This window comes from Salminus brasiliensis, chromosome 17 (assembly GCF_030463535.1).
Source record: "Salminus brasiliensis chromosome 17, fSalBra1.hap2, whole genome shotgun sequence".
In the NCBI taxonomy this organism is placed as follows: Eukaryota; Metazoa; Chordata; class Actinopteri; order Characiformes; family Bryconidae; genus Salminus; species Salminus brasiliensis.
The window spans coordinates 12,517,111-12,531,343 of record NC_132894.1 but is presented as its reverse complement, the minus strand read 5'-3'; the positions used below and the strand labels follow the sequence as shown (position 1 = coordinate 12,531,343).

Here is a 14,233-nt window from a genome sequence, read left to right as displayed (position 1 = left end):
GCTGCTCCTTACTAAGTTTTCCGATTTGGCCTTCAGGAATGAACAGGTTTCCCCGGGGCACGTCCCATCCCTGACAGCGGCCACACCCCTTTGTTTGAGGGGTTTGAGGGGAAGTCCAGCCTTTAAAAGCCGCCTTCTACTTTCTGGGAGCAGTCTGCCACCGCCCTCACAACCACACGCACTGATATACACACACTCACACCGGGACACCTTCAACCTTAACGGCACAGTAGTGGTGACAGGACCTATTTTGTTGTTGTTGTTTTTTTTGAGGATGGCCAGCTCCAAGTCTTCTAAGACAACGCACAACATTGTCATCGCCTGCCTGGCCCTGTGGTCGGTCATCTCGCTCATCATCATCGTGGTGTGGGCCACCTCGCCGGACTTGAAGGGAGCCAGCCAGTGCAGAGCTGAACTGCAGGTCCTGCAGAACAAGTTCGATATGGAAAAGTCAGTGTGGACCAAAGACCGGGAGGCACTGGAGGGCTTGGTGTGGCAGGGCCGTCACAACCAGAGCCTGCTGCTGACCCATGTTGACCAGCTGAGGGACCAGCTGAAACAACTCAACCTGTCGCTGGACTCGTGCTTGCAGGAAACCGTGAGTGCTTTGGGGTCTATTGTTAAAAGTAATACCTTGATTGACAGCATGAATACAGTCTGTTAGAGCAGCATATTTATTGCTGCATATTATTTATGAAATGGAACATGCTGGTGTGTTGATCTCTTCTTTATGTGGAACTTTAAGGTTCTTGCAGTTCTTGCAGTTAATGTTGGTTGTTTCTGCTTACTTTCTTGTTCCTATTGGGAATTCCACCTCTTTTTCAAACCTTGTGTAGAATTCAGTCATTTTCGCGTAAATAAGGAAAATTAAATAGAATTCTATACGGTTTGATGTGAAGTGGTTCCTTTTAGAACTTACCACTGACTCTGATTTCCTTACAGTAGTGCTGATAGTAGCCAGGGGTTGTGATGTCGCCAATGCAAATTGTATTTACTATGGAAGATGAACAGTAACCCTACAAATTATCATTTTAAATGTAATATTTAACATGGTAAAATAATGATAAACCCCACCCTGCATGCACCTCTCCACCCTAAATAGTGGAGAAAAATATGTTTTTACATCAAACCCTTCTTAAATGTCATGAAACAATGCCTCAGCAAGTGTATTCAGAACCAAGTGTAGTAACTTTTGCTGATGTAGCTTCTAGAGGCATCAGACTCTCTCAGGCGTCCGGTTCCTGTCACCTCCACTGTGAACAATTCTGATTTGGCAAGTTTTTCTACAAATAAGCCTTAAACTATTCTGAATGACTTTGTTACAACTTAGCCCACTCTTCACTCTTATAACTGCATTACTACATCATAAATAACATCACTTCCATAGGCCCTAAAATAGAACCCTGTGGGACTCAAGATATGCTAAACCAAACAGTTACCAAATCATTCACAATAGTTTCTGCATTAGGATTAAAATTATGTGCATAATAAACCTGATATTCAAGGGATTCCTTTGGAATTTTGAAAATTCAGTGGAATTCCCCTTTACCAGTTGATCTGCTGTAGCCATAGAAACTGCAAACAGAAAACAAATAGGCTGCATTCAATTACAGTGTTGTGGCATGTGGTGCATGCATGAATTTGGTTGACTTGTGGTGTTTTAAAACAAGTTTGAACCTAAAATTGACTTGACTTCTTTCCCTTATAACTGATCATCCTGACCTTAGGTTGTCCTGTGCTTTTTGCTTTTTTGCTGACGGTGCCGTCGAAGGATTCTGTACTGGGTCCCCTAATGAGCAGGGTTGGATAAACAGTAATTAATCATATTTAGACATAATAACAGATTGACTTTTGGTGCATTTACATAACAAACCAGTGTGGTGAACAGTGAACAGGTAGGCGAAAGAGACACTATGCAAATGTCTATTGATTGAAACGTTCCCAACATTTAAAGCAGCTCACTTCAGAAGAGTGGGCGGTAGGCCAAAGTGTCCTCTTCCTGGAAAAAGTGGCGCCGATAATGCCTAACCTAGCCTTGAGAAACACTTATCCCTGTGCACTTTGAATAATGCTGTGACAAATGTGTCATATCTACTTGGTAGACCATGATATTGCTTTCCAAATTCTTAAAGGACCCTGCTGGTATCTCTCGGGTCACTTAGGTCACTAATATCCCAGAGGCCCAGAGGGGCTGGGGCTCACAGCCTCTTGCAAAGTGGGACACTCCTTGGCACAATGTTGCCAAAACCAGTCAGACGCCAAATCTTAGCTAACCTGTGAAGATTAGTCAATTAATTATCTTGTGTGTGTGTGTGTGTGTGTATGTGTATGTGTGGGTTCTCAGGCTATGCTGAACGCAAACATCACTTCTCTGGAGAACCAGATTGAAGTACACAAGACCATCGAGGCAAACCTAACTGAAGAAATCTCCCAGCAAAATGGTAGGAAAATTGAAGTCAGAGTTTTCCCTCCCCTTTCCAGGCTTCCATGAAAGGAACACTCTCTCAGTGACGATATTCTTAGAGGATTTTTCCCATGTAGCCATAGAAACCGAGAAAAGAAAACAAACAGGCCTCATTTGTTGGTTATGCTGTTTCACCTAAAATGCTGTGATTATAGTGTTATAACATGTGGTGTGTTCGAGGCCTTGGCTTCTAAAGGAAGCCTCATTTTTCAAGGATCCTGTCAAATCATTCATACTATGCCCAGATAAGGTCAGTGCTCTGCACTCTGGATGCAGAATCACTTCATATTTGGATTGAAGTGACTTGAATATAGCGACCATGCTAATGAAACTGTACTGTTGGATGTCCTTTTAATTCCCTGGAGCAAAGAGTCTGCTGTCAGTCAATCTCTGATTATTAAAGGACTTATATCCTTAAAATGGTTTGCATTTCATGTTGCTTCCCAATATCCACTTATCACATTACGTTTGGAGTCCCACAGTGGGGAAATTCACAAATATTCACAAATTTAAATACCTTTCTTCTGATTGGCTGCCCTGTATTGTGCCTCATTCCGAAAGCAGTCCTTATAAATTGAATGAAAATGGGCGGAGCTGAACTGCTGTAAGTGGAATAGGTGGATATATGTGGTTTTAATGACAAAATCACAAAAACAACCCATTCAAAAGGGGCTGTTTTGCGGATTAGTTTCCATAAAAGTTGCCTTTTTAAAGACCAGTTTACATAAAATCTATCCTATTTCATAATATGTAGTTTTCCATGATACAGGTCCTTTAAAAACCTTTCACCATGTACTATTACAAAAGGGAATTACAGTTTTTGTTGAAACCGAAAACCAAATTCCACCCTGCACCTTCACGATAAAAAAAAAAAAAAAAAAACAGATCTGTTTTTTTCATGCTAACGGATTTCCTGACCAGCTAAACAACCACAGGAAATCATTTGCTTCTGAATGCGAGAGATATAGCAAATACCAAGCAAATGAGAGCGCTGCAGGTGCCGACTGACATCAGCCCTCGCAGTGCTACTGTGTAAAAGGTGGAAAAAGTTAGCTGGCTTGGAAAATCTGATCCCGAACAGGATAGGTCTAATTTCTTGCAGTTCTAGGGCCTTACAGCAGTGCCAAGCATGAAACAATGCTGAAGAGAACAGGACCTCTGCTGCTGCTCTGTGTTGCCCAAAATATCAGAGTGACATCATGGAGGGCCTTGCACGAAACCCTCCGATAAGTTATTCCCTGGCAAAACATTGCCTTATAAGCCTGAGGAATTATGTGTAATATTTTTTTTTAAAAAGAAGGTTTTAGCTTTGCTTCCAATGGATATTGAATGTTTGACAGCTAGCATTTAGGGGTGCTTACAGTGTTGGTGCACCGAAGGCCTCTCACTATAAATTATATCAGTAATTGAGTAATATATTTTGTCATAATAGTATTATGATAATATATTTCATACTTCATTATTAACATTAAAACAGTAAAAATGTGTGCAAAAGGTTGTTGCAAATGACATGTTTTGTTGATTTCCGAAGAGAAAATAAGTTCACAGTTCTGCTATAGAGAGCACGTCGACACATTTACATGGACAATTACTATTTGCATAATTAAATATATTGGGGGAAAAATAAAACATATATAGAGAATTTCATATAGAATTAAGTATAGAATTAATATAGAATTAATATATGTTTTAGTATAGAAATTTAATTGCACATTAAATACATTATGTTTTCCCCCAAATATGTTAAATTGAACAAAAAAGAAAACAAAAAGACCTTTAAATGATTTTACTGTAAAACAAAACATCCAGAAAGTCTTTAAAAGCCTTTAACATGAGTTCATTAAAACCATATATTAATAGCAAATAATGTCTGCCCATTAGCTCCCAATATGGTTCTCACATTTAGCTGTAGTGCCCTGGCTTTGCCTCAATCCAATGTGGAAATACTAAGGACTATACCAAGATGATATAGATGTAATAATACATCATATAATATTGAATGGTATTGTGTTAAATCTTACTATATCATATCATAGTGCTACCTAGCATGGTAGCTTGTGGCTAGTGTGTTAGCTAGTGTGAGATCTGGATGCTCTAAAGCACAGCTTCTGTTCAAATATTGTACTTTTATAAATTGAAAATTGGAATTGGCAACTTTAACAAGAGGCACATTTTCAAGACAACACTGTATTGAGTGGAAATGTGAGTTCTGGGAGTTGCTACAATAGGGCCCATGCACCTAATTTCACAGTCATGTACAAAATACACTCCTGCACGTACATTGATCTCGCAAAAAAATGAAAACTCATCTGTAAAACAACAGGACAGAATACTGCTGCTTTCTGTGATTTTACTGTATTGCTTATGCACAGTAGCACCCACCCACCCACACAAGTAACAGACTCAACCCTAAGGGGTTATTTTAGGGTTAGTGGCCCCTGTTTATACAGGAGCCCTCCAGGTAATTTATCATGCTTGTAATTATTTGTGCTAATGTCATGTAATAGCAATTACAGTCAATCTGTGGTTTTATAGAGAGTTCATTTTAACCCTTTGTTGTCTGAAGGGTCAAGATGACCTGCCACTATATTTAACAGCAGAGAAATCCTAGCTTGAAATTGAATTACTTTCTTAGAGTGACCCCATACATAGATTATCTTCAGGTCATTTGTGACCCTTAGGACAAGGGGAGTAGACAGAATGTAAGGACTACACAAGGGTTAATGAACAGTTATTGAAATCAAGTTAACTGGAGTCATGGTGACAGCCCTAGTAGGGTTCTGTGAGCGAGTACATTGAGGAATCATTCTTGGTTCCATAAAGACTTGTTTTTGTAAAAGAGATGTGAATGTGAAGAACCTTTTAAAAACCTGTAGAAGTGGGTGTAAAGGTTCTTTACCAGTTCCACTCACATCGCTTTGATCACTTGGATAGCTCCTTTATTTGAAAGAGTGTGGAAATAACATATTGCAAGAACATAAAATGCTTCATCTGATTCATCTGTGGCTCTTGTTGCAGATGTAATTGAAAACCTGCAGCTCAACCTGACCCTCACAGTCAGTGAGCTGCAGTCCTGTACTGAACTGCACAAAGCTGCTGTGCTCCTTCAGATGGCAGCGGAGAAACAAAAGGAGGCCTGCCAGACCAGAAGGCAGCACTTAGAGAAACAACTGTGAGTCATATTCCATGTATTATGTATTATTGTATTCTATCATAATTCAGTTTTTACTACTGGAACAGGAAGGAACTGCCATTATATGAAGCCATTGTATTCAAACAGGGCTGGCAAACTCATCTGAGGTAACAGGCCACATTAAACTCAGTAAGGTTAAAGGGGCTGGGCTGCTTTTTTGAAGGAAACCCAACACTGTGTGAACTTCTTTAGAAAAGAAGCATGAGATCCTTTGTTTGCTAATGAAGGATTACACATCATTAGCACATGACCACTGACTGACTGACACTGACTCTTAGCCCTGCATACAGCCTCTGTCTGAGCTGCAATATAATAACATGTCCTAGTCATGAACAGGGTCAGTGTGTGTGTTCTGATGCTATAGGTTTGCACAAAGCTCTAACTGTGCTAGCTAACATTTCTGGAGAATATCGGGCCCTATCTTAGTGAGGTAGCAGTAAAAAAACGAAACAAAAAAAAACGGTGAACATGTGTATTAATATTAGTCCCGCCCCTCCCTGAAATTAAGGTAAGGTTCTGCCTCTGAATTGGACTCTCGGTTGTCCCACCCCCAGCTATAATAGAGATTTTGATTGTGGTTCTGCTGTTGAGTTTGACCGTCTCCCTGTTTATGCCTTTTTACCTTATTTTCCATGATGACGGATGGATTTTGTGCTAGAACTTTCAATGCAACAGCAGACCCGTTAACATAGACAACAGTCGCAACGATAATGAACATACAATTATTGGAAGAAGAGGACAATTTTACTTGAATTAGATGTTGTAAGGCATCATATAACTTATAACCACCACATTTCAAAGAACAAGACCAGCATATGTGGTTAATGGCTCTAAATGTATAACATCCACCCAAAAACGCCCATATATCTGTTCTTACCATTTTGTGGAAGGTAAACCAACACCAGAACACCCTTACCCAGAGAACTGGCTCTGATGAAGCAGACACATTGGGTGCAAGTGAGGCTTTTAGGTTAGCTCTTAGGCCAGAAAGCTCAAATGCCAACGCTCTGCAAATGCACAGTCCTGCTGTACAAAGTCAATGTGCGTTCTTACGTTACTGTGGCGGTTAAAACACTCAGCCCCCTATCTTACACCCTGCGCAAGGCACGTCACGATGCACATTGCTATCTTACACCCCGCCAACAGTCTATTTTCACGCCTTACGTCTGCGTTGTTTGAATAGCAACAGTGCTTGTGAATATATCTACAGGAATGGGCGTGGTGTCTCGAAATGAGGTGTGTTCAGGTAGATTTGTGGTGCATTGCTATCTTGGTAACGGAAAACGCAGGTGCACCACTGACTTAAAATGACCTAGGCAGACGTCAACAGTCAGACGTTCATTGCTGTCTTGGCAGTGAATTGTCAACACAGGTCCAACACGTGTACACCCCCGCTTGTTACACACACATGGACACGCAGCAGTGCACAAACCCATATTGTGTGCCAGTTGCCAGCTATACAAACTTTTACATCAACAATAAACAGAATACAAAATAAAATAACATTATTCTAGAGGCGAGGTGCTACACCACAGGTGTGCCACTGAAATAGCAATCCACACTAAGAGACACGCTAAAAGGTTTATTGCACCTCATGTCTCAAATCACACCCATGAATAACTAAGAGACTTAAGACATGACTTTTGTACATTTTGAGCCACGTGAGGCGTACCTTTCTTATCACTGTAATAGCAAAGACACACTGCCACGCCCTAAATCAAGCTGCATGGTGCACGGTTGACAGCTTGCCTGAATATAGCTAAAATAGGGCCCTCAGTACTCGAGGGGACAATGATAGAGGACAAACCAAAATCAATACTGGTCTGCCATGACAGTTGACAGGATAAAAAGCACGCCGGTGGTACAAGACAACTTGGCCGTTCTTGTAGCATCCCTTGCGGGGCTCAAAATGCAGTTCACACTTGTGTTGCATTATGAAATAGGAGTGAAACCAAGTCTGCGTAGCTCAAAGCATCTGCATTTGCATCCTTGCTTGAAGTATGTTTCGGGCCTTAGGCTAGTTTCTTACCTGACGGCCTCACAAGCACCCAATGCATCCGCTGCACCAGAGCTTCAGAACTGAGTTTCATCTCCACAAAGACGTACAGACGTTTGGGTGGATGTTTTAAATTTAGCGCCTTTAACCACAGATGCAGGTCCTCTTTGGAAGGCAGTGGGTATAAGTTACATGGTGCCTCACAACACTCAGATCTTTGTGTAGTGTTGAAAGCTAGTTAGCTATGCTCTAAATTGCTGTAAATAACTATTGGAATGTTGGGTTAGCATAGCTAGCTACTTTTCTGATCAGTAGCCTACTTCAGACTGAATAGGTCAGTGTCAGTACATTTTTTTTTCATAAGTAGCTAAACTTAAGTTGTCATTGAGAACATTGCTTCTAAATTAATTTTCAAGGCCAGAGTAGAACCTATATTGGGCCGTTATGTTTGACACCCCTGCATTAGAATGCCTCGTCATAAACAAACTCTAAACGTACTGTGTTGGATTATAGGACGAAGTGCCAAACCCAGGTCCAGGCTACCCATTATCATGGCACTGAATCCAGTAATGATGGACCTCCTGGACCTCAAAGTGGTATCGCCATGGTCATGATCATTTACATCAGTCTGCTCTTGGTACCTTGTAAGTATCACTTAGCAGCTGCTTCTCTTAATCATCCAGCTCATTTTGCCACAATAGACAGTTAACAGTTAGCATGATGATGTTATGGCTAACGATGGCGCTCCCTTTTGATAATGTGATTGTGTTTTCGGTTTCAGAGCGGAGTTGCAGAGATAACAAGGAGACTGGGTACATATTTCAGTACAACACTGTTTCAAGACACCAGCATTAGGTGCACGTATAACCTGGACTTGAAGCACACTTTTACTTTTGTAAGGAAAAGCACTGCTGTAAAATAAATGGGAATGTTCTGCTCTGAAATAAGGAACCCTGTTCATGGTTTATTTGCTGAAAAAACATTGAAATATAACGAGACTGTTTCTTGTGTACCATTTGTCTGATTCAAACCCAGTATGTTCTTTGTTTAGGTGAAACCAATGAAGCCATTCGACAGTCACTGTTTGTGTTTGAGCTGAGAAATTACTATGGTCTGCCTGTTGGCCTAAAGCTAAAGTTTGGGCTATTTATTTATGATGGAAATACTATAAAGGTGACTTTAACTAGGAGACAACAGTTGAGAATTAGGACCACGCTGATCTTCAGTGTCCACGTACGTACCTGCCAACATCTGTTTGTGAAAACACACGGCATTCCCTCCAAAGAAGTAGGCCTAGCCTCAGTTGCAGATCTCTAATGTATGCTTTAACTTGTGTGAGCTTTTATTTGAACTGACATGTCAGGGTTTGTCAGTTCGGGCGTGGTAAATGTTTCTCATTGATCATGAGATTAGGCTTAAATGTAAGGGTTTTTCGTTGTCTTGGAAGAAAGCACTGCAGTGAATTAGTCATAGATTGTACCCAGAGTTTATCAGTCTGCTAATGTGATCTTGAACTGATAAAACCAGAGCTGCATTTCTCAAATGAATCTTAGAACTAGGAGGATTCTTACATGGAAGAGCGAGCATCACACTGAATGCTGTCTCTGTTAGTTAGGATGATTTAAACACTGGGATGCTATAGGGAAACTGGGCTCATATCAGTGGCTCCTCTGGCAGCCCCTGAAGACTGAACATATGACCTGCTCTTCTGTTGACAAAAAACAAGTGCAATTTATTAATGGAAGAGTCACTCCAGTGCGTATTGGTGTTTCTGCATCTGACTGGAAAGTGTTTAGCTCGTATGTTATGCTAAAGAGGCCCTTTTCATTATTTCCTTATGCTGATCTCAGTTAGTAAGAAGAGTTAGAACGAGGTCAACTCAGAAACATTCATCATTCATACATTCATACATTATACTACCTGCTAAACATCAGATAAAGAACCAGAAAAGTCTCAAATGAATCTATAAGCTACAGAATTTGAAGGTTGTATATGTGGCCTGGCAACACTGTCAAAAGCAGTATGCAGTTGGTGTTTGATTAAGTAGTGCTGCATTTAATAGTGTTGTAGTACAGAAGTCAAGGCTTTGTCTTGAGACCAGTCGTCTGAAGGCCACAAATAAACATTTTTTAGTTTGAGCTTGTAAATCTGTAAACAGCAATAAATGTTTATACACACACAGCTAGGGGCTTATGTTAAAGATTAGCCATTGCAACAACCCTTATACCATATAACATCTACATGTCAAACATGTAATTAAAATAAATATTCTAATCTACACAAAAAAAAACAAGATTAGCAAATGGGAGAACAAATGGTGACACGTGTTCAATGGTTCCCCAATCAGCATTCAAGCAATTAACAAGTGAATTTTATACAGCCTAACATAGTGGAAAAGAAGGGTCCTTCATAATGGAAAAAATTACAAAATTGGGTTGCCGGTATTTGATTTTCATTATTATAACTGTCTCAGAAGATATCACAGGATTATAGTATCACAGTATACAGAGTTTCACAATTGACTGTAAATGGAATGAAATGGTGATATTTAATGGATTCATCTGCTAATTACTGCTATTATTCTCTCCATGATTCCAGCTGATGGATTGCTTAGTTTTTACGTTTTTAAACTCTGAAAGTAGTAACAGTTGCTAGGATTCTCTAATTCATGCATTTTCTTTCCAGTAATAGTATTAAGCAAATGTACACAACATGATAAGCATCCATTTTCATAGTGTGGTATGCCTTACAACAGTATACCACTGCAACCTCACCTCACTCTTGGTCCTGACTCATTGTGTCCTGGTCTCTGTGTTGATGTCTTGGTGCTATGTATCTAAACTACAACACCAGTATAGTTTAGGCTAGTGTTCTTTGTCACAAATGTGAGCCTCATATAACATTGCAAATTTTTACTGCTTCATTTTTAGCAAAAAGGCTTTTATATAGTATGAAAATATAACAACTTTGGAATCATTTTTGGTGCTGGAGCTATTTTAAAGAAAGTTCTCCATCATAGAGAAGATCCATTAAAACATTCCTATAATTCTTGGAGGTGTCATGGTTGTTCCATAACCGTTATTAAAGAATATTTCAATAACCCTTTTTAATGGTGTACAGGCCTCTTCAGCCCTGCAAATGACAATTATGCTGATAATCAACAGATCATTTGAAACATTTCCTGAAACCTAATATAACATAATCAGAATCTGGTATTTCCTGAAACAGCTGAGAATAAGAACTGGGTCACATCATGCCTAATTCACTGCACTGCATTTTGGGAAAGGAACAGGATATGAGGGGGGTAAATGGGTTAAAATAGCAGACTAATCTTGGAAACAGGGTGTGTTGGCAGGTATGTGTTTATTTGAAATGTTTTTTTTACATGTTGAAAGAAACCTTTGAAATAAAACTGCCATTGTTTTAGCTTTATGGGTTTTTCCTTGCGTCTGAATCTGACACACAGCTTGAATAAGGCAATGAAAGCCATCGGTTTGACATGAGAATCAGCAATTTTATGATTTATGCATTTATGTATATGTATGTACTGTACAATGCAGAACTTAAAGAACACATAGTTTTTTTAATTCCAGTCAAAACAGCCATTAAGTGCATTTTATTAATTTTTTAGCTGTTTCTGAGGAGATTAGATATAAGATGGGACTCCTAACAACCATGCAACCAGCTGGTTGACCTGCCCAGGAAGGGTAATTCTTGGCATGAACTATTATAGGCATTATGGAAGAATTATTATAACACAATAGAACTACAATATAATCAAGTTTATTGTGCACTCAAATACAGCCTCATATACATGTTAAGAGTAAAATGGAAGGTTGAAAGCTACCTACCTATTTACATAACTGCAGTTAAAGTTATTCAATGCACAGCGTTTATTAATGCGTCTCAGCTATGATTGATACGACAGAAATAATGAGTACTACCAGCTCATATAGCTCATATCTTGGTAAAAAGAGTAAATAGCTTTCAAAATGTGCTTGTCTAAAGGTTAGACACATACAATTCAGTTTAGCAAGGAAATTGGTGACATGATCTTGGGCAGTGTTTATGCCGAGCCACTATTCATATGCAATTCTGTTTACCGGGCAACTCAACTGAGCGGTCACACATTTTTTGGGAGTTACATAGAATCGAAATACATTTTATTAACAAGTTTCTGCCATTCAACAAAAATCTTGTCATGGGATGTAGAGCATTAAACTTGATCTGTGGAGCTTGAAGAGCCGCATCACCTCACCTTTCAGAGCTTTCAGACAATGATATCCTTTATGACACTGCCACCCAGGGGATATAATCACCATTTAACACTCTATTCAACGAGGGGATCGAGGTCAAACTTTTGAAGATGGGTTTTGCAGAGATTTTATAACCATAATATGGTTGCAAAAATTTTTTTATGGACTGTGTTTCTTACAGTGGCTGTTAAATGGTTAATAACAATGCATAAATCCGAATACACTCACATGCCAACCAATTTGCCGTTTGTCAGGTTGAACCCATCTCACAGAAGATACACCTTCCATACAGTGTCCAACACTGTCCATGATTGCTATGGTAACATTTTTTTCTCAGGCACAACATGGTCCAACACGATGCAGCTCCTCTTCCTGCCTTCAGCTACATGTACAGTTTTCTTGAGGCCTTCCTCACATTTCACCCTCTGTATGGTATGCCACGCCTGGTTGGGTATTTCTTCACACTACTGTGACAAGTCAGACCTTTCACATTTTCTCAGGAGTCAAACTCATGACTTGTTCAACATCACTGGGACAAACATGTCGCAATTAGAGTTGCGTAGGACAAGTGGTTTCAGTTCCTGCCACTCGTGCAATTTGGCGCTGGATGAAGGGATGCACATGATCAGCGACAATATTCAAATAGTCTGTGGCACTCAAGCAATGACTGATTGATTGCTAATAAAGGGGCAAGAAAAAACGTCCCCCACAGCATTACATCACCCAGAGAAGTGAGTTGAGTTTTGGAATTGCCTCGTCACATTGCCAGCCTGAACTCTGTTAAAAGGCTGGGGCAGGACCGGAAACGCACAGCTCGAAGGCCTACAAATGTCACTGAGCTGGAGCAGTTTGGCAAGGACAGGACAGGAATTGTGAGACATGTATTAACAACTACAGAAAGTGTTTGGTTGCAGTTATTGCTGCTGAGGGGAGTGTTACCAGCTCCTAAAAGAAAGGAGGCAGCCACTTTTACACACAGAGGGAATGGGTGCTGAACTACTAAAGAGTAAAGCAGAGTTTAAATGCTGTAAAATCCTGCCTGTTGGCCCAGTCCAGCACTTTTAAAGATTTAAAGATAAAGACTTTTAAAGATAAAGAGTTTTAGGGTGGAACGTAAACTCTGTTAACAGTGTTTTTATGGGCTTATTGGAGGGCTTATTCTCTACTTGAAAACCTTTTTCTTTTTTCTTAACATATTTAAACATATGGACATTTGAACAATATGGAGAGTTGAAGGTAATATAAATGAAAAGAAGAACTGAAGAAATGTAGAAAAATGAAGAAAAATAATTCATTAATAGATTTGCCATTATCTTGTAAGGAAAGTTTGGACACCCCCACACTTATTACTACTTCAAATGCCTTAAATTAGTATCAGTTGCAGAGAGGATTCTGAAGGATCCTGTCTTATTTAAATCTTTTTTTAAACAAGTGATCTCAAAAGAAAGATCTCAAAACTGCCCATCCTGGCAGATTCAGCCCAGATAACACCACTACCTGCCAGTGAGCTACCACACCATGTGGGAGACTGGGGTTCAATTCCCTATCTGGGTGATTATCCTGTGATACACCAATAAGAGTCCTTGGGCAAGACTACTAACACTACATTGGCCCACCTCTGTAATACAAGTTACCTTGTAAGTCGTTCTGGATAAGAGCATCAGCTAAATGCCGTAAATGTAATGTAAATGTAAATGTAACAGCAGAATGCAAGATGTGTCAGGAAGTGTTCAACAATCCTAAAATGTCATCACGGGACTTAGAGGTAGCTCCTGCCACAGTACATGCAACTACCAGCATGAGAATCCTGTCTTATTTAAACCTCAGACATTTAGTCTGGTTTGCTCTTGATTGTTGAAGTGAGTGGAATCCCTGTGGTGAGATCCAAAGAACTCACTAAGGGCCTTCAGCAGGAAAGTTGTAGATGCTAATGAGTCTGGGAAGGAGTTTAAAAAGATCTCAAAACAATTAGAAATTTGCCATTTCACCATCTGAAAACATCAGAAACACACCATTCTAGCAAGTTCAGCCCAACAGCAGAACACAAGATGTGTCAAGAAGTCTCCAACAATCTTAAAATGTCAACACAGGACCTACAGGTAGCTCCTGCCACAGTACATGCAACTACCAGCACAAAGAGACTGCACAGTGACAGTGATCCAAAACATCTAAGTAAATCCACCAAGAAATGGCTAAAAAGAAGAAAACTGGACTGGCCAAGTCATCTTGAGATTCGGTGCGGTCTGGCCATGAAGAAATCCCTTCACAACATCACAAAACTGAAAGAATTCTGCATGGAGGAGTGAAAGAATTCTGCATTCCCT

The 14,233-nt window shown here is 39.9% G+C and overlaps 1 protein-coding gene across 1 annotated transcript; it reads left to right on the top strand.

Annotated features, from left to right (window-relative positions):
• On the top strand, positions 1 to 11,079 carry LOC140538042 (uncharacterized). Its single transcript, XM_072660438.1, has 5 exons — positions 1 to 598; positions 2,345 to 2,441; positions 5,483 to 5,636; positions 8,167 to 8,297; positions 8,435 to 11,079. Coding segments are annotated over exons 1-5 (708 nt in total). The 5' UTR covers positions 1 to 274; the 3' UTR covers positions 8,437 to 11,079.
• Positions 11,080 to 14,233: the final 3,154 nt, after the last annotated feature.